Source organism: Pleurodeles waltl, chromosome 6, assembly GCF_031143425.1.
Source record: "Pleurodeles waltl isolate 20211129_DDA chromosome 6, aPleWal1.hap1.20221129, whole genome shotgun sequence".
NCBI classification, from domain to species: domain Eukaryota; kingdom Metazoa; phylum Chordata; class Amphibia; order Caudata; family Salamandridae; genus Pleurodeles; species Pleurodeles waltl.
The window spans coordinates 278,377,874-278,404,983 of record NC_090445.1 but is presented as its reverse complement, the minus strand read 5'-3'; the positions used below and the strand labels follow the sequence as shown (position 1 = coordinate 278,404,983).

The 27,110-nt window shown below is 47.9% G+C and overlaps 1 protein-coding gene across 1 annotated transcript in view; it reads right to left on the bottom strand.

Annotated features, from left to right (window-relative positions):
• SMARCD2 (SWI/SNF related BAF chromatin remodeling complex subunit D2) overlaps positions 1-27,110 on the bottom strand; it is a 631,810-nt gene that overhangs the window by 446,381 nt on the left and 158,319 nt on the right. Inside the window, exon 2 of the mRNA XM_069238057.1 lies at positions 14,718-14,902. Coding sequence (XP_069094158.1) covers positions 14,718-14,902 — 185 coding nt within the window. The remainder of the gene's footprint in view (positions 1-14,717; positions 14,903-27,110) is intronic.

Here is a 27,110-nt window from a genome sequence, read left to right as displayed (position 1 = left end):
GTTGTGTTAATCTAATCTCCCAGCCACGCTGCAGGTGGAGTGTCGATTTTAGCCGCAAGGCGTGTCTTTTTTCAACCGCAAAACGGGTGGTGTGTCGAAAGTTTCCCCGCACGCCGGTCTTTGCGTGGATTTCTGTCCTTTTCCATCAGCTGCATATTTCAAGGGCCCCGAGACAGGTTAGGGCACCACTTGGCAGGCAGGACTCTCAGCAGAAAGCCCAAGTGCCGGCAGAGAGCGGTCTTGGTTGTTTCTGGGACTTCAGCAACAGGAGGTAAGCTGACCCAGACAGGGAATCCACAAACACGCAGAGCCACAGACAGAATGGTTTAAGCAAGAAAATGCCTACTTTCTATAAGTGTCATTTTCAAATATACAATCTAAAAATCAACTTCACTAAAAGATGTATTTTTACATTATGAGTTCAGAGACCCAAACTTCACATGTCTATCTGCTCCAAAAGGGAATCTGGGCTTTAATCAGATTTAAAGGCAACCCCCATGTTAACCGAATTTGGCAGTATTTCACTGTCAGGACATGTAAAACACATAAGTACATGTCCCACTATTAACATACACTGCACCCTGCGCATGGGGCTACCTAGGGCCTACCTTAGGGGTGCCTTACATGTATAAAAAGGGAAGGTTTAGGCTCGGCAAGTGGGTACACTTGCCAAGTCGAATTGTCAGTTTAATACTGCACTCACAGACACTGCAGTGGCAGGCCTGAGCCATGTTTACAGGGCTACTAATGTGGGTGGCACAACCAGTGCTGCATGCCCACTAGTAGCATTTGATTTACAGGCCCTGGGCACCTCTAGTGCACTTTACTAGGGACTTACTGGTAAATCAAATATGCCAATCATGGATAGCCAATGTACACATACAATTTATACAGGGAACACTTACACTTTAGCACTGGTTAGCAGTGATAAAAGTGTCCAAAGCAAACAAAAACAGCAAAAACTGAGTCAAGCGCACAGAAACAACCTTGGAAGTAGAGGCAGAAAGTTAGGGAAGACTATGCCAATGATGCCAAGTCTAACAGTTAGTTAATTCAATAATTCACAATAAGCAAGCGGATAACATAAGGTCAACTTCCAAAAATATTCCAAGAAGCCAGGAGTAAAATATCATAAGAACTACTCAGCAAGAATAAGGAACAAGTATGGAATTAAATCAAGTAACAGTCTGACAGAGGCACATCAGTATGAAAGCAAGGAAAGGTCTGGCACCCATTCCAAAGGTTAAACCTTTTATTGCTTAAAAAAGGTAGAGAGCGGGGCGTGGCCTGACTGGCAAACATGGTAGATGTCCTTGCCTGAGCTTCCACTGGCCCGACTGCTATTCCTCTGTCTTTCTGGTTACTGACACTTTCCTGGGGACTGTTGTCAGGGTACCACTGCAGGCAGGCCCGAAGGAAGCCTAAATTCCACTTGACGGTGCCCGCCGCTTTGACAAGGAAGGATCAGCAGGTGTGTCCAAACTCCCCTGAAGGAGAAGCCCCACCAGGGGCCTGTACAGGAGGTCATGCAGGCTTTAGGGAGCCCTGATTAAGTGGCCACATGGGATCCTGGGCCCCCGGCTCTGCGTGTGTGATTGCAGCATCTAGGAATGGCATTGGATTGATAGGGTGCCTTGGGAGCACTGGACCTCTACCTCACCTGTCAGATACTTTGAGCCAGGCAGCGGATAGGCACAGGGTGGTATGTGTGGAGGTTGAGATGTTCCCCTGGAACGCTCTTCTGCCTCGTGTTGGTTTGCTCTTCTCATAGGGAGGAGGGGGGGACCTTTGCTTCTTGCAGTCCCTCTTGGAACCTTCAACACAGGGATCACATTTGAATGAAGCTGGCCTCCTCTTGTGACTGCTATGGTGGGACTCTCCCCCTTTGCTGACAATAGGGCCCATGGGTGAGCTCAGTCTTTCCTAGAACCTTAGCCCTGAATTGTTGGGGGATCCTGGGCTGGACTGATTGTGGCTTGTCCTTGGTGAATGGAGGGTGGCCTGCTCTGGAGGTGGAGAGGACCGGTTGGAGGGTTCTTGGCTCACCTACTTGACTCCTTTTGGGCTAGTTGGTGTTCAGCTACTTGTGGATAATCTGCACACACCCTCATCACAAGGCAGAGGGACGGGGTGTGCTTTGCTCCATCTCCCTCCCTCCCTCCTACATCTCTCTTCTCCTCTCTGGTGCCTTCATAACTGGTGCTAGTGGTGACCTTGACTGCTGAGTGGTGTTCCGACACTAGTACCTTCTCTAAATGCTGGTTATGCCTACTAAGTGACCCCCGACTTGGAAACAGGCACCATGGGGCAGGACAGGCCTGCCTCTTTGCAGGCATAATCAAAGATTGATCATTAGCAGACACACAAAGGGTTTTCCAAGTCGGGGTGATACTAGTGCCATCCAGCCTCTAGGTAGGTTTTAGAGTCGAAGACAGGTGAGGCTAGGGTGGAATGTACAGTACTCTGTAAGACCTATGTAATGCAGTGGACAGAGTCTCAAAGACTAAAGGATGGATCTCTGAACTTGAAGATACAGTGCATTAGCTCAAATTGACAGTACTGCAGTTGTCAAAGGTATCAGAAACTTTGGAGGATCAGGCGAAGACACAGAGAACAGTGTATGTAGGAGCAATCTGGGCTATGTTGGGCCGAGGAGGTGTAGGGGTTGACACTGCAGAGGTTCTTGGAACAGTAGATTTCACCTTTGGTCCCCAATGACTGCCTTTCCAGCTAGTTTGTCATAGAGTGGGGCCTGAGGCAGGGGACCCCACTAGATGCCCAGCCACAACCTGTTGTTGCAAGGCTGCTCAACTATAAACAACAGAGGCGCAATCTTTCAGAGCGTGTGAGCAGTGGGGACCTCAGGTTTCAGTCAAACTGCATTGGATTTTTCCCAGATTATACATGACAACTATAATATGAATGCAAATCCTATGCAATTGTCAGAAAAACTGAGAGTGAAGAAATTCCAGTACATTCTATTATACCCTGCCAAACGCAAAGTCATCCACAACTCTAATTCTTTCTTTTTTTAATGTCCGGAGGTGGCCTGTGATTGGATGATTAAACATAGAGCAGTAAAATGAAACCCTGTACCACTCTGGGGGCTTCAGAACACCAAGCTCCTCCCAGGGAAGAAGACTGAGGCAGTCGACCTAGGGGTCTTGCAAGTTCAGAAGGAGATGGGGCCCAACCAACAGAACATTAGACTCATCTCCCTCACTCCAGACAACTGAATTGGCGAACCCTGCTGGAGACCTACCAGTATAACTTAATTCCTACTTGTTCAAAGTTCTAAATGCCAGCAGCACACCTAAAGCTCAATAGTTGTTTCTAGCAGGGCCTTAGCTGTGACAAAGGAAGAAGGTTTTCAGATAAAATTCTCACCTAGTTTATTTTGATTGTTTAGTGTTAGGGTGACAGTTGCTTCTGGGGTGTAAGTATGTGGTTGTTGGGGGGAAAGGGTTTTAGGTGTTTGTTTCGAGGCATGTTCATTGAGTTTCAGCACAGGACCAGCCTTTCCTCACTCACCACAAGGCATATATCTCACACACCACTTGCATACGTAGCATGTTGAATGGGTTTCACTGCCACATCACTGATCATAATCCTCTCCTCTCACTACTGGTGAAGGTACTGATTTATACTCTACTACGATGCACAACTTTACAGTTATGATTTGGAACATGAACAGCCCTAATGACTGTATCAAAAGGGAAGAGGTTCTTAAATTTGCAGTATGACATGAGCCAGCAGTCCTTATGCTGCAAGAAACCCTTTTAATGGGCTTTAAGTACCCCTTTCTTCCTATATTTCGCATTGATAGAGTGTAGGAAGCTGGCCTGGTTTGTGGTGGGTACCTAAGGTCCAGTTATCCCTTATTAGTGAAATGTAGACAGTGTCTAGAAGCCAGGCTCTCCAGGGGAAGTGTGGATGAGCAACCAAGGCCTAACTAGGAGACATACAAAGCTCACGCAATACCACTGTAGTCACACAGTACTTACACACATGAAAGAAAATACCCAGTGTTACAAAAATAAAGGTACTTTTTTATGGTGACACAAAGCCCAAAAATACCACAGATACTATACTTGCTTAGGAGGTAAAGTAATACACAAATTATGTACACTAGTATGAAGAAATAGCTGTAAAAACAGCTAGAAAGCAGTGCAAATCGTGAAAATCACAATAGTTAGAAATGGGCCTAGGGGGAACACAAACCATATACTAAGAAAGTGGAATGCGAAAGTCAGTTTCCCACCCAGGCAAGGGCAGTGCGTAGAGTGGCATCATGAAGCTGTGCGTCGCAGCATAGAGTGCTGGGGGCTGGAGCTACACGGTGCACGAAGAACTTCGTGGAAGGATGCCATCAAGCCTTGGCAACTAGAAAACATGCGGTGCAAGGGGGTACTGTCTTGCGAGGGGAGGCAAGCTCTTATCTCCCCCAAAGTTGGACAGTTGGACGTCAGGACCGTCGGGACCACTTTAGTCCACCAACCGTGATGCTGGATCCATGCACTTCGTCAGGAGAGGGGACCCACACCACCGGTCGTCGCTGCAGAGGGGTGCCTGCTGAAGCAGGGGAGGGTCTCCTTCACTCCAAAGGGAGATTCCTTCATTCTGGTGCAGGCTGAAGACAGGCTGTCCTCGGAGGATGCACAACCTGGAAACAGTTGCAGTTGCTGGCAGGAGCTGAAGATACAATAACGCAGAAGTCGTCTTTGCTTCTTTGTTGCAATTTGTAGAGTTCCTGGGGGGTCCAGATGCAGTTTCTTCGGTAAAAAGGTGAAGTAAAGGATGCAGAGGATTCCTGCTGGAGTCTGCAATCCAAATCTGAAGAACCAGCCAAGAGAGAGACCCTAAATAGCCCTGAAAGGGGGATTGGTAATCTAAACAGGTATGCACCTATCAGGGGAGGGCACTGACGTCACCTGCTGGCCACTCAGATGCTCCCAGAGTGCCCTGCCAGCTTGGAATCCAAGATGGCAAAACCCCGGGACTCCCTGGAGGAGCTCTAAGCACCACCCCTGAGATGGTGATGGACAGGGGAGTGGTCACTCCCCTTTCCTTTGTCCAGTTTCGCACCAGAACAGGGACTGGGGGTCCCTGAACAGGTGTACACTGGATATTGCAAGAGGACACCACCTGTACCCTTCAAAGCATTTCCAGAGGCTTGGGGAGGCTACCCCCCCCAAGCCTGTAACACCTATGTCCAAAGGGAGAGGGTGTAACACCCCTCTCCCAAAGAAAATCCTTTGTTCTGCCTTCCTGGGCTTGAGCTGCTCAAGCAACAGGAGGGCAGAAAACTGTCTGAGGGGTGGTAGCAGCTGGAGCTGCCTGAAAAACCTCAGAACGCTGCAATGGCAATGCTGGGGGTCCTCTAAGGAGCACCCAGAGTGCATGGAATCATGCAACCAATGCTTGCAAAAGCATTAGGGTATGACTCCAACATGTTTGATACCAAACATGCTAATGTTCGGAGTTACCATTATGTAGCTGGACATAGGTAGTGAGCTATGTCCAGTACACACGTAAAATGGCGTCCCCGCACTCACGAAGTCTGGGAAAATGGTCCTGGAGGTCATGGGGTCACCTCTGCTAGTGCAGGGGTGCCCGCACATACAGGTACTCTGCACCATGCCGTCAGGGCTGGAGGGCCTGCTATAGAGGTGACTTATAAGTGACCTGATGCAGTGTAAATGGCAGTGAAAGGGTGCATACACCTTTTAATGCAGGCTGCAATGGCAGTCCTGCAGAAGCCTTTGCATGGGCTACCTATGGGTGGCAAAAGAAATGCTGCAGCCCATAAGGATCCTCTGGAATTCCAATCCCCTGGGTAACTAGGTACCATATACTAGGGACTTATAAGGGGGCACCAGTGTTGTGTAGCCATTTTAGCTATAGCTCCATGCACGTTATTTTAACTCACTTGACCAAGCCGCTGTGCACTCTAACCTAGATATATTTTATTCAGCTTTATTTTATTGTTACAGTAGTCACTTTTACGGTTTTGTTTTATTTTCAGTTTATCTAAATGTTTTTGCCTAGGCCAGCACTCTGTTCTCAAACAAGACAATCTTGCTCAGTCTGTGCTTCTTCCAAGGCTACAGCACAGTACATTGACGGTGAACGTGGTATAAGTTTAGTCTCCGACATTCGTAGAAAACACACATCCTTACGTAGGGACATTTTATCAGAAGATCAGTTGTTTTATTATAAAACACTTACCTTTCCCTTATACGTTAGAGGGAGATTCCCACCAGAGAACCACGATTGTATGCTGATTGCCGAATGCTACACTACAGATGCTAATGCAGACTGCAGGCCTTTGCTCAGGTATGGGGGATGATGCCTTCCCAGGGGAACCTGAAGGACAGAATTAGAGCTTAACATGCTGTGCTCTATCATAGCCTAGGTAGGAGTTGGTCTATCAACTGCAGTGACAATATGATAGCGTTATTTTTATGCTTCACTCTTCTTGTCACTGTTTTAATACTGTCATGTTGTGTCACCCTGATTATTGCAGCTCATGCTTTGCTATCTAAGATGCAGTTGTTTTACTAAACCCATTATTGAAACATATACTGCCTCTGCTTGTCATTTTATATATGAGACTAAGGTAAGTGAGAGAAACGGATGAGACCTGAGTGACCACGGCTTCCCTGAGAAACCAATTATGTCATGCGCTCAGCTGCCCAGTCATCCCTGCCCTTGGGTGGAGATGAGGCACTGCTAGTTAGCCGGAGCAAAACCCGCATTGGCGCAACAGGTGTCACCTGCAGTGGGTCTGACTTAGTAACCCAGACCGTGGGCGATTCTGCCGCTCAAAATCCAGTAGTCTCATTAGAATAATGAGATCCTACGTGACACCAGTATGCCAATTTTCAGTGAAATACTGGGTTACCAGTATACAGTTGTAAGTAAATGCCTCCTTGCCTTTGCTGATGCTAAGTTATGATTTGAAAGTGTGCTGGGACCCTGCTCCCAGCACCAGTGTTCTTTCCCTAAACTGTACATTTGTCTACACAACTGGCACAACCCTGGCACTCAGGTAAGTTTTGAAAGCTCCAGACTGCTCTAAGCAGTTCATTGTGCAAACAGATGCCTCTGAACATGGGATAGGAGCAGTCCTGTCCCAAACAAATGATTATGACCTTGACTAGCCTGTTGCTTTTATTAGCAGGAGGTTACTCCCCAGGGAGCAGCGTTGGAGTGCCATTGAGAGGGAGGCCTTTGCTGTGGTCTGGTCCCTGAAGAAGTTGAGACCATCCCTTTTTAGTACTCACTTCATAGTTCAAACTGACCACAGACCTCTCAGAAGGCTCATGCAAATGAAAGGAGAAAACCCTAAACTGTTGAAGTGGTCCATATCACTACAGGGAATAGACTTTATAGTGGAACACAGACCTGGGACTGCCCATGCCAATGCAGATGGCCTTTCCAGGTTCTTCCACTTAGAAAATGAAGACTCTCTAGGGAAAGGTTAGTCTCATCCTCTTTCATTTGGTGGGGGGGGGGGGGGTTGTGTAAGTAAATGCCTCCTTGGCATGGTTACCCCCTAATTTTTTGCCTTTGCTGATGCTGTTATAATTTGAAAGTGTGCTGGGACACTGCTAACCAGGCCCCAGCACCAGTGTTCTTTCCCTAAACTGTACCTTTGTGTCCACAACTGGCACAACCCTGGCACTCAGGTAAGTCCCTTGTAACTGGTACCCCTGGTACAAAGGGCCCTGATGCCAGGGAAGGTCTATGCCAGGGAAAGTCTCTGAGGGCTGCAGCATGTCTTATGCCACCCTGGGGACCGCTCACTCAGCACATGCACACTGCCTCACAGCTTGTGTGTGCTGGTGGGGGGAAAAATGACTAAGTCGACATGGCACTCCCCTCAGAGTGCCATGCCAACCACACACTGCCTGTGGCATAGGTAGGTCACCCCTCTAGCAGGTCTTACAGCCCTAAGGCAGGGTGCACTATACCACAGGTGAGGGCATATGAGCACTATGCCCCTACAGTGTCTAAGCAAAACCTTAGAAATTGTAAGTGCAGGGTAGCCATAAGAGTATATGGTCTGGGAGTTTGTCAAACACGAACTCCACAGTTCCATAATGGCTACACTGAAAACAGGGAAGTTTGGTATCAAACTTCTCAGCACAATAAATGCACACTGATGCCGGTGTGCAATTTATTGTAACATACACCCAGAGGGCATCTTAGAGATGCACCCTGAATACCTACCCTACTTCTAGTGTAGGCTGACCAGTTTCTGCCAGCCTGCCACACACCAGACATGTTGCTGGTCACATGGGGGAGAGTGCCTTTGTCACTCTGTGGCCAGAAACAAAGCCTGTACTGGGTGGAGGTGCTTCTCACCTCCACCTGCAGAAACTGTAACACCTGGTGGTGAGCCTCAAAGGCTCACCCCTTTTGTTACAGTGCCTCAGGGCATCCCAGCTAGAGGAGATGCCCGCCCCTCCGGCCACTGCCCCCACTTTTGGCGGCAAGGCTGGAGGAGATAATGAGAAAAACAAGGAGGAGTCACCCACCAGTCAGGACAGCCGCTAAGGTGTCCTGAGCTGAGGTGACCCCTGCCTTGAGAAATCATCCATCTTGAGTCTGGAGGATTCCCCCAATAGGATTAGGGATGTGCCCCCCTCCCCACAGGCAGGAGGCACAAAGAGGGTGTAGCCACCCTCAAGGACAGTAGCTATTGGCTACTGCCCTCCCGGACCTAAACACACCCCTAAATTCAGTATTTAGGGGCTCCCCAGACCCCAGGAAATCAGATTCCTGAAACCTGAAGAAACAAGAAGGACTGCTGACCTACAAGCCTGCAGAGAAGGAAGAAGATGACAACTGCTTTGGCCCCAGCCCTACCGGCCTGTCCCCAACTTTGAAAGCCTGCTCCAGCGACGCATCCGACAGGGACCAGAGGCTTCTGAAGCCTCAGAGGACTGCCCTGGACTAAAGGACCAAGAAACTCCTGTGAACAGCAGCCCTGTTCAAAACCAGCTACTTCTTTGCAACAAAGAAGCAACTTTAAAGGAGTGCGCGTTTCCCGCCGGAAGCGTGAGACTTCACACTCTGCACCCAACGCCCCCGGCTCGAGATCCAGAGAACAAACACCTCAGGGAGGACTCCCCAGCGACTGCAAGCCCGTGCGTAACCAGATAAGACCCCCCCTGAGCCCCCACAGCGACGTCTGCAGACACAATCCAGAGGCTCCCCCTGACCGCTACTGCCTGTAACAAGGGACCCTACGCCTGGAACCAGCACTGCACCCGCAGCCCCTAGGACCTGAAGGAACCGAACTTCGACACAGGACTGACCCCCAGGTGACCCTCTGCCTTGCCAAGGTGGTGGCTGTCCCAAGAAGCCCCCCCTGTGCCTGCCTGCACCGCTAGAGTGACCCCCGGGTCTCTCCATTATTTACTATCTAAAACCCGACGCCCGCTTTGCACACTACACCCGGCCCCCCTGTGCTGCTGAGGGTGTGTTTTGTGTGCCTACTTGTGTCCCCCCCAGTGCTCTACAAAACCCCCCTGGTCTGCCCCCGAGGACGCAGGTACTTACCTGCTGGCAGACTGGAACCGGAGCTCCCCTATTCTCCATAGGCACCTATGTGTTTTGGGCACCTCTTTGACCTCTGCACCTGACCGGCCCTGAGCTGCTGGTGTGGTATCTTTGGGGTTGCCTTGAACCACCAACGGAGGGCCGCCCTATGCCCCAAAACTGAGACTTGTAAGTGTTTTACTTACCTCCTAATCTAACCTTTACTTAGCTCTCCCATGAACTGTTGATTTATGCAGTGTCCACTTTAAAAATAGCTTATTGACATTTTTACAAAGACTGTACATGATATTGTTGTCATTCAAACTTCCTAAAGTATCTAAGTGAAGTACCTTACATTTAAAGTGTTTATTGTAAATCTTGAATCTGTGGTTCTTAAAATAAACTAAGAAAATATATTTTTCAATATAAAAACCTATTGGCCTGGAATAAGTCTTTGAGTGTGTGTCCCTCATTTATTGCGTGTGTGTGTACAACAAATGCTTAACACTACCCTCTGATAAGCCTACAACTCGACCACACTACCACAAAATAGAGCATTAGAATTATCTACTTTTGCCACTATCTTACCTCTAAGGGGAACCCTTGGACTCTGTGCACACTATTTCTTACTTTGAAATAGTATATACAGACAACTTCCTACAACAGTGACAAAAGTTAGAGGAGAGCGAGCATAATCACTGGTGTCCTGGTTAGCAGGATCCCAGTGAACACAGTCAAACACACATCAGGCAGAAAATGAGGGCAACCATGCCAAAAAGAGGGTACTTTCCTACATGGGGTGTATAATGCAGAGTACACCAAGAGATCCAGTGGAGTAGTGAATCTTTTGCTTAAACACCTGCTGTTTGCAGTTGCCTATATTAAGTTAGACCCCTCTCTGGAGGTACATGGCCCTTGAAGGATCCTTTGACAGTGATCAGCTTAACTTGTTGTGCACATTTGTCTCTCAGATGCTAGTTAAAGACACTCTTGAGGCCAACCAACAGCTAATGCTTGGGTCCCTCAGGGGGTTACTGTAGTTGGTAGAAACTTTAATGATGTGTTGATACCATACATGTATTCCACAGCCCCCAGGGAAGCAAAGCAGGGTAGGATAGAACGGCTGGCAGACTGGATGGAGGGCCTTTGTTTATGTGACACTTGGGGAGTGTGAAACCTGCAGTCTCATGCCTTTACACAATCATCAGTAGCACACCATACAATGTCCCTTATTGACTTACTGTTTCTACCAGCTATGGATATGATCAATAGAACGGCTGCCCACATTCTACCTATGGGCATCTCACATCATGCCCTTGTGGTGGTCCACCTTTGGACACTCGCCTACCCCTCCGGTCCCATTTTGCACCTTAATGCTTGGCCCTGGAACGAGATAACAATGGCCATCAGAATGAGGAAATTCAATGCCGCTTAGCTATCAACAGTTTCCCTGAGACGATGCTGTCTTGAAGAGGCCTGTCAACATTGGACAGTTTCTCCATAGAGTGTACGAATGGAAAGGCCAATCTGGTAAACTGTTGTTTTGGCTAGCCACCATAGATCTGGTCCTTAGACTTGTTCCTCATATTTTGTATCGTGAGGGTAACTGGATCTACACTGCAGCAGAAATTGCAAGTGTCTTTGCATGCTACTACCACTTACTCTATGGGGAGTGAGAGCACCCACCTCGTGAACACTCTTCCCCGTTTATAGCGGATTTCCCTCTGCCGCAGTTGAGTTCTACTGAAAGAGTGCCATTGCAGCAGCTGATCACACAAGCTGAGATGGAAACAGCACTGAAGGAGATGAACTTCTGCAAAACACGGGGACCATATGGATACCCAGTTGAGTACTACTGTAGATTTGAATCACTCCTCCTCCCGCTCCTACTAGATATGTATTTTGAGGAAATTCAGAAGTTTTCTCACTGGTCTAAATTTGGCAACTACTGCCATCCAAACCCAAGCCAGTCAGAAGACTGCTTGGTGTTTTACCGCCAATAATCATCTTATATCAACACTGAGATAAAATTGTATGCTAAGGTCCTGGTGAGTATACTACTTCAGGTGCTTTCTTGTCTGGTCTATCCAGACCAATGCGGCTGTATACCCCCTTCAAAGCCCCAGGCACTGTATACACAGAATGAACATGGCAATGGAGCATAAGCACCTCCTCCCAAATGTAGGTGCCATCTTGCTCATATCGCCCTAGATCAAAACCTCACATTCAGACATAGGCCCTCATAATGAACACGGCGGTTAAACCACTGTGTTCATGCTGGCGGTCAAACTACTGACCGCCAGTGCCTCCAGATACCTGCCAGCCGTATTAAAATCATTCCTTTGGGCCTGTGGGCAGAAACAGTGTTTCCGCCCGCCAGCCCAGAGGAATGCCTGGCCGGGACATTGATGGTTGCTCTACATGGAGACGCAGCCAATGCCTCTGTGCAGCGGGTCCAGCTGCACCTGTCGTGCAGATCATCACTATCCGAAAATCAGGCAGCGACCTACGCGATGGGGCACTGCACAGGGGCCTCTGCACTGCCCATGCCAAGTGCATGGGCCCCCAGGGGTGCCCCAGGGCACCCCCTCCACCAGCCTTTCCCTGGTGGGTTTTCCCACCAGGGAAATGCTGGAGGATTAGGGATCATTATCCGAGGGGCAGCACCGCTGTCCTGTCGGATAATGATTCCGACCACTGCCAGGCTGCCTGACGGAGCCAGCCTGGCGGTGAGTGAGGGCTGCCTGCCACCGCCAGTATGGCGGGCCACACCGCCAAGATCGTAATGACCACCTTAATCTTGGCACACTAAAGTTTCACCAGAAGAAGGATCTTGTAAGACGGGACAAGCTTCCATTCAATATATTCTGCATAGAAGCTCTGTTAAAGATGCTGGCCCTGATATGCTTTCTTTATGTGCTGTAAAATGTCCCACTGGTCATCCTTCAGGCCTGGGTCCATAACCTCGTTACCAAAATTAATTCCTTTCTGTAGGCTGGAGGACCGCCCTGGACTGCAAGGGGTAAATGTATACAATCGACCTATGATGATGTGATGGTTAAGGCGGATACTGGTTTATATTACTGGGCTTCTCAGATTTTGATGGTAAACGATTAGTTAAATGATGGAGTGCTTGATTCTGACTTCTGCCTAGAAGTGGCCCATATGAGATATGATACGATCATGGGTATGCTGTACAGTTCCCCTGTCCCTCGGATACTTCCTGAGGGCACACAGGTGGTTCTTTTAGCATGGGGGTCTGCTCTCAGGTGGACCGGGTGGGATGGAAAATCGCATTGGAGACCCCTTTATGGCAAGGCTGTTAGCTAGAACATAGTACATATCTAGGGGGATTTGCCAAATGGAGTCTAATCGGTATATTGAAGGTGGGGGATGTCTGATGAAGCGCCCAGATGAGGTCCTTCACAGAACACCAGTCGGATTTCAAATTTCATGAGTACCAGTTCTACAGGTAGTTGCCACTACCGCACACACTTGCACAGCATAGTGGCACCCAAGCAGTAGCTCCTGAATATAGCCCACTCGAGGCCAGTGTCCCTGTGGGGGCCTTTGGGAAAAGTGGTATTTCCAAAATCGATAAATCACAAGTTAATAATTCCCTGGACCTGTTTGGGGTCTTTAAAGCCAAATGGGCTTGCTCGGTTGGCACGCTGGCTTACAGTGATGCACGGGAAGCATGTATGGCCCCACGGGTACTCACCATCCTCTCACGACTCAAGCTTATACAGCATAAATATCTCCATGCCACCAATGTCATGCCTGGAGGTTATGACGAGCACAAAGGTGTGGCACGTCTGAATGCTCTTGTTGCTCCCACTTTTATCACATGATATGGAGCTCTTCAATCATTGCTGAATATCTTACATACTCTATTGTGAGTACTCGCCCGATCGATTGATCCATCCCTCTGGTTGGACATACTGGGGATCCTGGAAGACCTGGGAGGGCCCAGAGTAGAACATACCTTGATTGGGACTTGGAACTACTCAGCAAAAGAGATATTAAGAAACTCTGGAACAATATAGCACCTTGGACCCTAGTTGGCAATGGACTGTTGTGCAAAACAGGAATAGTCTATGTTGCGAGAGGTTGTCCTCCAAAACATCAGAGGGTTTGAGGGAAATGGTGGGACTTTCTCATGTGCTCTTTTATTCATCTGTTTTGGAAAATCAATTAAAAGCTGTTTATAAAAAAAACAAGAGGAGTAGAGAATCATGCCCTTTGCAAGGTGTGAAGTGGCACTATTGATGTACTAATAAAGTTACACTGGCAGAATCCAATCAGCATTTCAGAAATTGTGTTATGTAAAACAAGCTACTCTTAAGACCAACCAAATTTTGAATAATTACTTCCCCCCTTGATCCTATATACACAAGGGCAAGTTAGATTACATGAATGAACAATGCATATAAAATAAACAATACAGTTGACAAATGATTACTTATCTTAGTTAATACATTTTCTCTAACAAATTAACCTTGCAAATGATTAACTAACTAAAAACATTGCCAAGTACTGCATCTACAAAAAAGAAATCTTTGTAATCAGTAGAAGATGTGGCACTTGGTTTGAATGGTTTGAAAGGGAGCTCTTCGCAATACCGGATGACATCATAATGGCTCACTTACTAACAGCTGAGCAGATCTGTACATACTATAAGAATTACTCTTTTCCCATATTAGTAAACCAGAACTGAGAGGGATAGAACGCTAAACATACATTTCTAAGCTTCAGCAACCGTATTTAATGAAGAAGCATATACAGAATGAAAGACAGCAGAACTGAAGCATTATAGGAGTGTTCGTAAAAAATAACGAGATAAGGCACTGTCTTACACTGTAAAGTACATACCTGTTTTCAGAAGCATTCAGGCATTTTGGGAAAAGAGACAACACCTCCTAGAGTGTGGATTTGTTAAGAATAATTAATGGGGGAAGATCGTTGTTTCACTGAAAAGTTGTTGAAATGATATTGATATTTAATTACACACAACTGCAACTTGCATTTTTCATCTTTTTCAAATTCATCAATGGGTACTAGCTGCGATCCACCAATATTGAATTGCCATATTTGGGTCACATTTCTAATAATTAGTTATACAGGTCATTGCACATCTTTGATGAAGTGAAGAAACTAGTCATCGGTACCTGCGTCGTTGGCCTGGCAGAGGCTGTTGGCCTTGTGGCATTGTAAGTCGCTTTCTAAAAGGATCCATCATCATCTGCGGCATTCCGTGTCTCATCGGAGAACCAGGTCCGTAGGCAGATCCAGGAGGAGGTCCAACTTGCAATCCTGGTATGGGCATGCGACTTCCTGGAGCCATTCCCAGACGCTACAGGCCACAAAACGGAAAAATAAGCTGAGTTTACAGTGGAAGGTTAACCAAGGAATTGGTTCAAGTATCAGGAATAGTACTAAAAATAAATAAAATCCTCCTCCTGTTTTAAGCCTTAGTTGTTGCATACATATTCCTAAACACACGATAATAAATAGACTGTCTATGACGGTTCATGGCCTAGGTCAGTGGTTCCCAACCTGTGATCCGGGGACCCCTGAGGGTTCACAAAAGCCTCCACAGGGGATCTGCGACTGCTTAAAACATTTAATGATATTAATTCAGATTAGGCCCCCAGCTTTCAGTAATGACTCAGTGGAGGGTCCCCAGATTCCAATTATGATTCAGTGGGAGTCCCGGGGTTCCAGTAATGATAAAGTGGGGGTCAACAGAAGTCAAAAGGTTGGGAACCACTGGCGTAGGTAACTTATAAGTATATTCCAGATCTTGCAAATAAAATCGCAAAAAACTTTTTAAAAATCTATCCTAAAGGAGGAGGGATAGGATTAAAAAATAAATTACTGCAGATGAATTATAAAGCATTTCAAAGAGTATGATTCAGGAACACAGTGTAAACTCAATAACCAAACTCAAAATGTCTCTTAAAAATGTTGTGCTATTCTGAGTACAAGGTGCATACGCTGAAGTAGTGTGTTGGATATGTGAATTTTTCTCTTTCCCTCTGGAAGGAATGCAAATTACGATCTTTGAGAGTTTAGGGAATTTCTAGCCTTACTTAGAGGAGGTTGTTAAGGCGAATTCACTGACAATGCTTTCAGTTGCACATCTGTTGATCAAAGCACCCCATTTGGACCTGTCATGCTGTTGAGCATCTTGCCAAAGTTGTTAAACTCTGGACCCTGCAAGCCACAAACTTACTGAAGTAGAAACATCTATGGAACAGCCAGGGTGTCTGTCTGCCAGCATTTATGAGAATGTTAACTCATGTGAAAGGCCACCATCAAGCAGGTGCTAGAGTCTAAGTGATAACTAAGTATACCAACTATGGCCCCAATTACAAGCCGTACCAGTAAATGAAGATGAAGATTACCACTGGTATATCTATTACAATAACCATACACTATCCGTTTTCTTGAAGAAATTGAGGCAATAAAATGAGTACCCAGATTTACTTGGTCTAGTGCCTCAATTCTGCTTTGGATAGGGGGGAAATGAAATCAGACAATAAACTTATTAGGTTTAACCAGGTAGGTAGATATCTGCATCTGGTAAAACATAATCGGGTGGGTGGCTTCCTTCAGGGCATAACGATCTGCCCTACATTTAATAAAGAAAATTCCATCACCCAAAAAAAATAATGGTGGAATTTCCATCCGCAAGATTTTCACTTAAAGTGGTTCTTTCCATGATGACGACTGAAAAACATCTACCATTATGGTAATGGACATTTAGGGCATCAAGCTATGTTCCCTGTTATTTTGTGGCAAAATTGGGGTGTCTGGAATCTTAGATTCCAGCCAGGAACCTCACACCAAATATTGGGCCACTGCACTTGAACAAATAGAGTCCTTTTCCTGTGCAGACCTGATAAACCAAGGCAAGGTCATTGTAGTTGGCCACTTGTAATTGCCTGATGCAGTACTCCCTTCAGGGCTACCACTCCAGTCCACTTGTAGAGGGGGTCCTAAGGCAGGTTTTGTGTGGAAGAGGATCTAGAATAGTGACACTAGTAAACGTGACTAATTCCTTTTAACCCCTTCGTCGCCACGGACGTAATGGTTACATCCATGGCTGCGCCCGTGTGGCCTCATGGACGTAACCATTACATCCTGGGACCGGCCCTCGGGGGAAGCGCTAGCGCTCCACCTGAGGGCCAAAGGCCAGGGCTGAAAGGGGAATCCCATCCCCTTCCTCCCCCGACCCCCCCCCCCACTCCCCCTGTTAGTCACAGGGCCTCCTCCCATCGCGCTGGAAGCTCAGCTTCCAACGCGATCGGAAGAGAAATGCAAAGCATTTCTCTTCCGATCACGTGGGGGAGGCCGAGAGAGGCTTCAAAGGGAAGGAAAGTTATTTCCTTCCCTTTGAAGTCTCTCTCTGCGTTTTGGCAGGCGGATTGAAAGCAATCCGGCTGTCAAAACGCCCACTAGACACCAGGGATGTTATTTCAAAAAATGAAATGGACATGAGGGAGCGACCCCTTGGGCAAGGGTCGCTCCCAGGGGGGCGGCATTTTTTTTTAAGGCCTTTTCTGCCCCCAGGTGGGGGCAGAAACCTATAGGCACCAGGGATAATTTTTTGTTTTTGTTTTGTTTTTCTTTAGTTTTTTGTTTTAGACGTGGGGAGCGACCCCTTAGGCAAGGGTAGCTCCCATAGGTTGCAAATTATATTTAGGCCATTTCTGCCCCCCTTAGGGGCAGATTGGCCTCATAAAAATAGGGGACAGAAACCACTAGACACCAGGGAGTTTTTTTTTTTGTTCGTGAATTTCACGTAAGAGGAGCGACCCCTTAGGCAAGGGTCGTTCCCCTGATGGGCAAATTTATTTTAGGCCATTTCTGCCCCCAAGGGGGGAAGATCAGCCTATTTTAATTAGGCCGAAACCACTAGGCACCGGGGATTTTTGTTGTTGTTGTTTTACAGATGAGGAGCGTCCCCTTAGGCAAGTGTTGCTCCCCTGGAGGGGCAAATTGTATTTAGGCCATTTCTGCCCGCTTTGGGGGCAGATCGGCCGATTTTAGGTCAATCTGGGCCCAAGGGGGGCAGAAACCACTAGGCACAGGGATTTTTTGTTTGCACCGTCACGCTAGGGGAGCGACCCCGTAGGCAAGGATCGCTCCCTGGGGGGGGGGGGGGCACATTTATTTTAGGCCATTTCTGCCCCCCCCCCGGGGGCAGTTCGCCTATTGTTATTAGGCGATCTGCCCCCGGGGGGGCAGAAACCTCTAGGAGCCAGGGCTAAATTTGTTTTAGTGTTTTTTTGTTTGTTTTAGATGGGGAGCGACCCCTTAGGCAAGGGTCGCTCCCCTGGAGAGGTAAATTGTATTTAGACAATTTCTGCCCCCCTTGGGAACAAATCGGACGATTTTAGGTGAATCTGCCCCCAAGGGGGGGCAGAAACCACTAGGCACCAGGGATCTTTTTTTTTGCGTAGGCAAGGGTCGCTCCCTGGTGGGGGGGGGGGGGAGGGGCACATTTATTTTAGGCCATTTCTGCCCCCAGGGGGGGCAGATCGCCTATTGTTATTAGGCGATCTGCAGAAACCTCTAGGAGCCAGGGCTAAATTTGTTTTAGTGGTTTTTTTTTTGTTTGTTTGTTTGTTTTAGATGGGGAGCGACCCCTCAGGCAAGGGTCGCTCCCCTGGAGAGGTAAATTGTATTTAGACAATTTCTGCCCCCCTTGGGGACAAATCGGCCGATTTTAGGTGAATCTGCCCCCAAGGGGGGGCAGAAACCACTAGGCACCGGGGATCTTTTTTTTTGCGCCGTCACGCAAGGGGGGCGACCCCGTATGCAAGGGTCGCTCCCCGGGGGGATGGGGGGTCAAATTTATTTTAGGCCATTTCTGCCCCCCCCTAGGGCCGGCTGAGCTAGAGGCCAAAATCCACAGGTAGGCACTTTGCATAAAACACCTCTGTTTTCTGTGAAAAAATGTGATGTGTCCACGTTGTGTTTTGGGCCATTTCCTTTCGTGGGCTCTAGGCCCACCTACGCAAGTGAGGTACCATTTTTATCGGGAGACTTGGGGGAATGCTGGGTGGAAGGACATTTGTGGCTCCTCTCAGATTCCAGAACTTTCTGTCACTGAAATGAGAGGAAAAAGTGTTTTTTTGGCCAAATTTTGAGGTTTGCAAAGGGTTCTGGATAACAGAACCTCGTCAGAACCCCACAAGTCACCCCATCTTAGATTCCCCTAGGTGTCTAGTTTTCATAAATGTGATGGTTTGCTAGGTTTCCCCAGGTGCCGGCTGAGCTAGAGGCCAAAATCCACAGGTAGGCACTGTTTTCTGTGAAAAAATTTGATGTGTCCATGTTGTGTTTTGGGCCATTTCCTTTCGTGGGCGCTAGGCTACCCACACAAGTGAGGTACCATTTCTATCGGGAGACTTGGGGGAACGCTGGGTGGAAGGAAATTTGTGGCTCCTCTCAGATTCCAGAACTTTCTGTCACCGAAATGTGAGGAAAATTTGTTTTTTTTAGCCAAATTTTAAGGTTTGTAAAGGATTCTGGATAACAGAACCTGGTCAGAGCCCTACAAGTCACCCCATCTTGGATTCCCCTAGGTCTCTAGTTTTAAAAAATGCACAGGTTTGGTACGTTTCCCTAGGTGCCGGCTGAGCTAGGGGCCAAAATCTACAGGTAGGTACTTTTCAAAAAACACCTCTGTTTTCTGTCAAAAAATGGGATGTGTCCACGTTGTGTTTTGGGGCATTTCCTGTCGCGGGCGCTAGGCCTACCCACACAAGTGAGGTATCATTTTTATCGGGAGACTTGGAGGAACGCTGAATGGAAGGAAATTTGTGGCTCCTCTCAGATTCCAGAACTTTCTGTCACCGAAATGTGAGGAAAATGTGCTTTTTTAGCCAAATTTTGAGGTTTGCAAAGGGTTCTGGGTAACATAACCTACTCAGAGCCCCACAAGTCACCCCATCTTGGATTCCCCTAGGTCTCTAGTTTTCAAAAATGCACAGGTTTGGTAGGTTTCCCTAGGTGCCGGCTGAGCTAGGGGCCAATATCTACAGGTAGGCACTTTGCAAAAAACACCTCTGTTTTCTGTAAAAAAAAAAAAAAAAGGGATGTGTCCACGTTGTGTTTTGGGCCATTTCCTTTTGTGGGCGCTAGGCCTACCCACACAAGTGAGGTACCATTTTTATCGGGAGACTTGGGGGAACGCTGGGTGGAAGGAAATTTGTGGCTCCTCTCAGATTCCAGAACTTTCTTCCACCGAAATGTGAGGAAAATGTGTTTTTTTAGCCAAATTTTGAGGTTTGCAAAGGATTCTGGGTAACAGAACCTGGTCAGAGCCCCACAAGTCACCGCATCGTGGATTCCCCTAGGTCTCTAGTTTTAAAAAATGCACAGGTTTGGCAGGTTTTCCTAGGTGCCGGCTGAGCTAGAGGCCAAAATCTACAGGTAGGCACTTTGCAAAAAACACCTCTGTTTTCTGTCAAAAAATGGGATGTGTCCACGTTGTGTTTTGGGGCATTTCCTGTCGCGCGGCGCTAGGCCTACCCACACAAGTGAGGTATCATTTTTATCGGGATACTTGGGGGAATATAGAATAGCAAAACAAGTGTTATTGCCCCTTGTCGTTCTCTACATTTTTTCCTTCCAAATATAAGAGAGTGTATAAAAAAGACGTCTATTTGAGAAATGCCCTGTAATTCACATGCTAGTATGGGCACCCCTGAATTCAGAGATGTGCAAATAACCACTGCTCCTCAACACCTTATCTTGTGCCCATTTTGGAAATACAAAGGTTTTCTTGATAGCTATTTTTTATTTATATTTCAGCAAATGAATTGCTGTATACCCGGTATAGAATGAAAACCCGGTGCAGGTCATTTATTGGCCCTGGGTACCTAGAGTTCTTGATGAACCTACAAGCCCTATATATCCCAGCAACCAGAAGAGTCCAGCAGACGTAACGATATATTGCTTTCAAAAATCTGACATTGCAGGAAAAAGTTAAAGAGTAAAACGTAGAGAAAAATTGTAGATTTTTTCACCTCAGTTTCAATATTCTTTTTTTTCAGTTGTTATTTTCTGTAGGAAACCCTTGTAGGATCTACACAAATTACCCCTTGCTGAATTCAGAATTTTGTCTACTTTTCAGAAATGTTTCGGTTTCTGGGATCCAGCATTGGTTTCATGCCCATTTCTGTCACTGACTGGAAGGAGGCTTAAAGCACAAAAAATCGTAAAAATGGGGTATGTCCCAGTAAAATGCCAAAATTGTGTTGCAGAATTGGGTTTTCTGATTCAAGTCTGCCTATTCCTGAAAGCTGGGAAGCTGGTGATTTTAGCACCGCAAACCCTTTGTTGATGCCATTTTCAGGGAAAAAAACACAAACCTTCTTCTGCAGCCCTTTTTCCCCATTTATTTTTTAAAAACGAAATTTTCACTGTATTTTGGCTAATTTCTTGGCCTCCTTCTGGGGAACTCACAAAGTCTGGGTACCACTAGAATCCCTAGGATGTTGGAGAAAAGGGACGCAAATTTGGCATGGGTAGCTTATGTGGACAAAACGTTATGAGGGCCTAAGCGCAAACTGCCCCAAATAGCCAAAAAAAGGCTTGGCACCTGAGGGGGAAAAGGCCTGGCAGCAAAGGGGTTAAAAGTCTGAATCAACCCATTAGGGTTTGCTCCCCCTGCTTCACACTTGGTTAGCATTTTCTAGTGCATCAATGGCAGGATCTGAAAGCTTCTTAGATGATTACTACATATGGCTCCCTGATTGTAGAAGCCCAGGCGATCTGGGTGTCACAAACTGTTACCAGGTTGATGCATTGGTATTCGATGAACTGCATATGTCATGACCAGAAGACATGGGTGCCATAAACTGTTACCAAGTTTGCACATTGTTATTCGAATGCACTGCATATGTCAGGACTGGATATGCAAAGTGGACATTGGGAACCTGGGAAAGCCAAACCTGATAGTATCAGAACCACTGTGAAGATCTGCAGTGTGCCCTTCGCCCAGATCTCACATTACTATACATTGGAACTACCACCTGATGAGGCTGAGCTGTACCGAGAAGAAAACCCAACGAGGACTGAATTATCTTCTTTTCCAGCTCAAATATTTAGTATCGTGGACAATGACCAATGTTTTCAACTTGATTTCTAGTTTCATTGGAACCTAAAGATGGTGTTATATATTATCGCACCTCTTAAGTTGTAACACAGCATGAGCTTCTGAATTCTTAAAATGCTGCAGATGCAAAGGGTGGTCCTGTTCTCACTGTGGGACTGAAACCAAGCTAAACCGGGCTGAAGAGAACAAAACCAGTGTTGAGTGCTTATGTTCTGGCTTGGAGAGTGCCTCGCTTGGCAGTTCTGTCTGTGCTGTTCCTACTAGAGCTGAATGAAGCGAAGGCTGATTTGCATTTGGTAGTGTCTAATCTGAGATGGCATGGATAGCAAAAAAGGGGTTGAAATGCTACCCCGAGTGATTGCCAGTGGTTGGACTATTTCCAAGCATTCCTACCATCCACTTTTCTGTGTTAGAAGAAAACTCCTTAGTCAGCAGTTTTTAAAGAGTTCGAGCCACACTGACATGTCTGAAGTGTGGGCATGTTTTTTTTTTTTTTATCTGTTTTTATTTTTCCAAATGAAAAATTACAGACCAACATAAAAATCAACACAGTGCAGGTTACAGCAGAGCAAGATGTCACAGACATATAAGGATGCCCAAAGGGCGCATACAGCATTGCATCATCGGTAAAGACATCACCACATCCCCCGGTCCGGTCCTCAATCCCAGGAACTGGCCCCACATCCTAATGAGACCAGGCCATTGATAACATAAACAAGTCAAGATAGATCAATTCCACATTCGGTCGTCACAAGTGCTAAGAGGGAGAGTGTGTTTCCCCGTCACCCACCCCTACATTGCTACTCACAGAGCAGACTTCCTCCTCATCAGCGAACCGTTCTAGAAGTGCACCCCAAGCAGCCACATCAGTAAGCGCCCTTTCATCGCTACCTGTTATGCGCATGTGTTGCTCCTCCGCTGCTCCCCATTCCTGCCGATCCTGCAGCCAGTCAGAAATCGCAGGGGTCAGCGCGCTCATCCAGCCAATTGCTACTCTATGCTTGGCCAGTACTAATGCTAACTGTACCATCCTGCAGACAACCCCTCTACCCCGCCATCTGCGCACCACACCCAGGAGAAACAACAACGGAGTGGCCTCCAATTCAAGCTCATTAGCCTCAGTGATCGCTGCCGTCACCTCCTGCCAGAATACATGTACAGCTCTACAGGACCATGCCAAATGCAGGAATGAAGCACCAAGCTTACCACATTGAGAACAACAGGCCCCTCTACCTGGGTCTATTTTATTTAGTTTCCTGGGAGTGATACATGTCCTGTGCACAAAGCTGAAATGCAGCAATTTAAACCTATGATTACATGAGACCGTTCGCACCAATGATAAGGCCGCATCCCAGTCAGCATCCTCAATAGGCAGCCCCAAATCAGCTTCCCACGCCTTACGTCCCGCGCTAATCGCGGCCGGTGATCTTCCGGTAGTGCCCTGTAGAACCGAGCAATCAAGTGCGTATCATCGCCCCAATTAAGAAGACCAATCAAAATCGAGGAGGCCCTGGGGGCCAACAGGAAACCATCCCAGATCTCGCGGGTTACACTCTCAAGTTTTGCATATTGCAGGAACTGGCCAGGGCCCCACTCAAACAAATCCTGAGCCTCAGAAAATCAGAGAAATTCACCATTAGGGTACAGGTCACCGACCACCTCACAACCACCCAATCGCCAGGCCTCCATCAACATTGTCCTTGCCATATTCCGAAATGGAAAAAGATCCCATATCCTTAATTTCCTCTCAAAGGGAGCCTGCCGGAGCACCTGCTTCACCACCTGTTCCCAAATCCCAGCAGTAGTCCTCACCAGATAAGGTGCAGCAGGGTCTGATCTGCCCCCAGACATGAGAATGTGCGCCAAACACCGCCCATCGCACACACCAGCATACAATCCATTTTCCCAAATATCAACCTCTGACAACCATTTTGCTGCACATTGTAGCTGCGCTACATAATAATAATATCTGATGTTGGGGATCGTCAGACCCCCACCCCCCCCAGGTCACACTGCAGCACAGACAACGCCACCCTGCTTCGCCTGCCCGTCCATACTGGGGAAATCAACAGGCTATCCAAGAGTCGAAAAAGCCAAGCAGGCAGTGGGTACAAGGAGTTCTGTACCAAAGGCACTGGGGCAAAAACACCATGTTTGCTACTGCGGCCCGACCCATAACAGAGAGGGGCAACTTATTCCAAAAAGTAACCGAGCGCTCCAGTCCCGCCACTACTTGCTCAGCATTGTGAGTCCAATCCGTAAATGCTGCCAGGACCGCAACCTAACCCCCACCCTACCAAATGGCCTACCACAACTGTGGAGTGACCACTTCCCCCCGGCATCAAACAGGAAACACTCAGTACCCCCCTGAACCTGAGAACCAAGCACCAATAGCCCCTGAGGGTCAGCCCCCACCCAGTCCCGCATCACCTCCTCAGGACCGATGAGAAACAACACAACAAAATTAACAGTCAGGTCATATTGGCGCCCCTGCCCGCCTCCAAGTTCTGTTCTGAGGCTGTGCACCCATCCGAGTCAGCAGACACCACCGCCATTGTGCCATCCTGCTGAACCTCAACCCTGTGGCAAGACTCCACAAGGCGCCCAGAACCATGTGATCTCCAGTCCGGCCCTCCGAGCCAGAGGCCCGTCGGGCGACGCCTCCAAACCCATCCTGCCTACTAGGGGCCACCTTGTCCCACATCTCCAGCCAACGCCACAACTCCTCAGGGTGCTCAAAAATGTGTGCTTTGCCACCTGACAAGACCTTCAGACGTGCCGGATACAGGAGCATGTATCTGATGCTCGTGGCTCGGAGCTTCGCCTTGACCTCCATAAATCCTTTACGAGATTTCTGCACCTTATCAGTGAAGTCCGGATAAATTGAGATCTTGCAGTTCTCGTACAGTGCCTTATCCGACTCCCGTGCAGCGCGCAGAATACAGTCTCGGTCCTTGTGATTAAGCAAGCGTGCAATGATGGCCCTAGACGGGGCACCAGGCCGCAGAGGCGCAACGAGGGCCCGATGGGCATGCTCCACCACAAAGACTCTAGATAGCCCAGCCGGCTGCAATACGTCCTTGATCCAGTTCTCCACAAAGGACTCCGTGGCAGACCCCTCCGCACGCTCCGGAAAGCCCAGCAACCTGATATTGTTCTGCCTGGACCTCCCTTCCGTGTCCTCCAGCCGCGCCTCAAGCCGTCCCACCGTAGATGTGGCCTGCGCCATTTGCGTCTGCAGTGTCCCCACCTCCGACTGAAGCTCTACAATGGAGCCCTCCGCCGCCTTCACCTTGTCGATACCTTCCGCAGGGCCGCTCTTAGCAAATTGACCTCCACCGCAACTGTCTCTATTTTGCCCTCAAGTGCCACCCGGGAGCCCTGAATGGCCGCAAGTAGCTCCGCTCGCGACGGCTCACCAGCACTCAATGGTGTATCGGTTACATCTCCGCTCACCTCCAATCTAGCCGTTCGCTGCGGGAGAGCAACAGGGGTAGTATACTATTCCATAGTGTTACCGTCCGCCTGTGACGCCCCATGCTGCTCCACACTGGCCCCAAATGCGTAGGGCCGCCCCACTCAGATTCCTGACAGCAGAGCTCCATCAAAACAGTATTTGCAGCACTCCACTCCTTGGAAGTTCAGTGCCCACCCAAGCAAGAAGATCAAATGGCCACCAGACTCTCCAGCAGTTGCGAGGCACACAGGTAACTTTGACCAACAGGGTCAGAATAGGGACCAAAGCACAGCAGAAGCCATGGATAGTGCAGAAACGGAGACACCAAGACACCTCTACCATGATGACCAGGAAGACCTCCAGGAACCTTGGCCGCAGCATCACTCCAGGCCTTCAGGGGGGGCACAGCAGCACACCTCCCGAGCCCGCAGCCACTCAAGTCCAATAGGTGCAGCAGCACTACGATCCTCCTGGCTCACAGGCCAGCCCAGATGCAAGACCAGAAGGCGGGCCCCTCGTTCCTCACGTTGCAATCGCAGGTTATAGCACCTCCAGTACGGGCCGCAGAAGGCAACCCCTGTGCGCTCAGAGGGGGGGGCTTCAATATCCCTCCCGTCCCCCAGGACCTCTCTGCACGATTCTAAAAAAAGGATTAGGGCCACGCGGCCCACACCGCTCCATCAGGACGGCGCGAGCGCCGCCGTCTCCGCGCCGTCGCAGCCCGAAACAGGTTCCGAACACGCCCTCGACCACCAGATGTCCTCCCGATCCAGGAACTTGGCTCCCCCAGCCCCAGGGTGCCTCAGGATCACGGCAGGATATCACCGCGGACGGGAGCGCACTAGAAGCGCTTCCCGTCAGCCATGTTCATTGGCCACGCCACTAGTGTGGGCATGTTAAGAGATTGTGTGCATTTGGCATGTAACTGTTTGGTGCAATCCAATACAGCTATATAGCTAGTCAGAAGCTCTGCACAGAGCGGTACTTCCAAATCCAAATGAGTGCTAGCTATTAAAAATAATGCACCAGGGTCAGAAACCCTTGAAAAGCTACCTTCCCAACTTAGAGTTTAAAGTTTTGCAATCCCGAGCTGTGATATTCCAGTGATGTAGCGTTCTTTCGTGACACTTTAGGAACTTAACTAGAAAACTTTAGAATAAGGAGGCGCAAATGAGAATTCCACTTTGTATGGAACATCCCTATCAGAACTGTAGATATCAGAACTGTAGATATCTGCTTCCTGGTCTGTCTACAAGTTCAGTGTGTGACTCTGCCTGATTCTGACTCCATACCGAGCTGCTACTATGCAGATTAATTGAATACTTTCAACAGAATCTACATGAAGTTTGGCACTTGCTTCATCAAAGCTTAGTGCACAACTTGCTAGGCGGAGTGGTAGGTACAGGGTTACTCACTAGTGACCCCTGTGCTGAGAGTTGGGCATGAACATTTTCATCAGAATCTCCATGAAATCTGGCACTTGCCTCATCTAAGCTTAGTGCATGACTCGATAGGAGGAATATTAGGTACACTGTCACTCACTAGTCCAGCACTGTGCTGAGGGCTGAGCATAAAATGACAGACCTGGAGAGTCTAAACAGTTTTGGAGATCAGAACCCGAAGCTGTCAGTGGTTCCATGCTCATATACCATCTTCTGCTGGCACAATGTTTCATTGGCCTACTTTCTATGCTGATTCAAATGATAATTCAAGAAAGTAATGGCTGAAGGACGGATGTGGTCACCCTCATAAAATTTTAAAAATAGAGGTTCCTCAACTGAATTCATATAAGTTGTAGTTGATATCAGCTGCCTCAAACAGACAAAACTTTATATGCTGTTGGCTAACAATTTCACCATGGCTCCCCTATGGGAAGTGCAGTACTGAGACTGACACTACAAACAATGCAATGCCTCATGAGTACTGATCTGATACCTCATTCTGTATATAATCTCTTACTAAAGAAGAAAG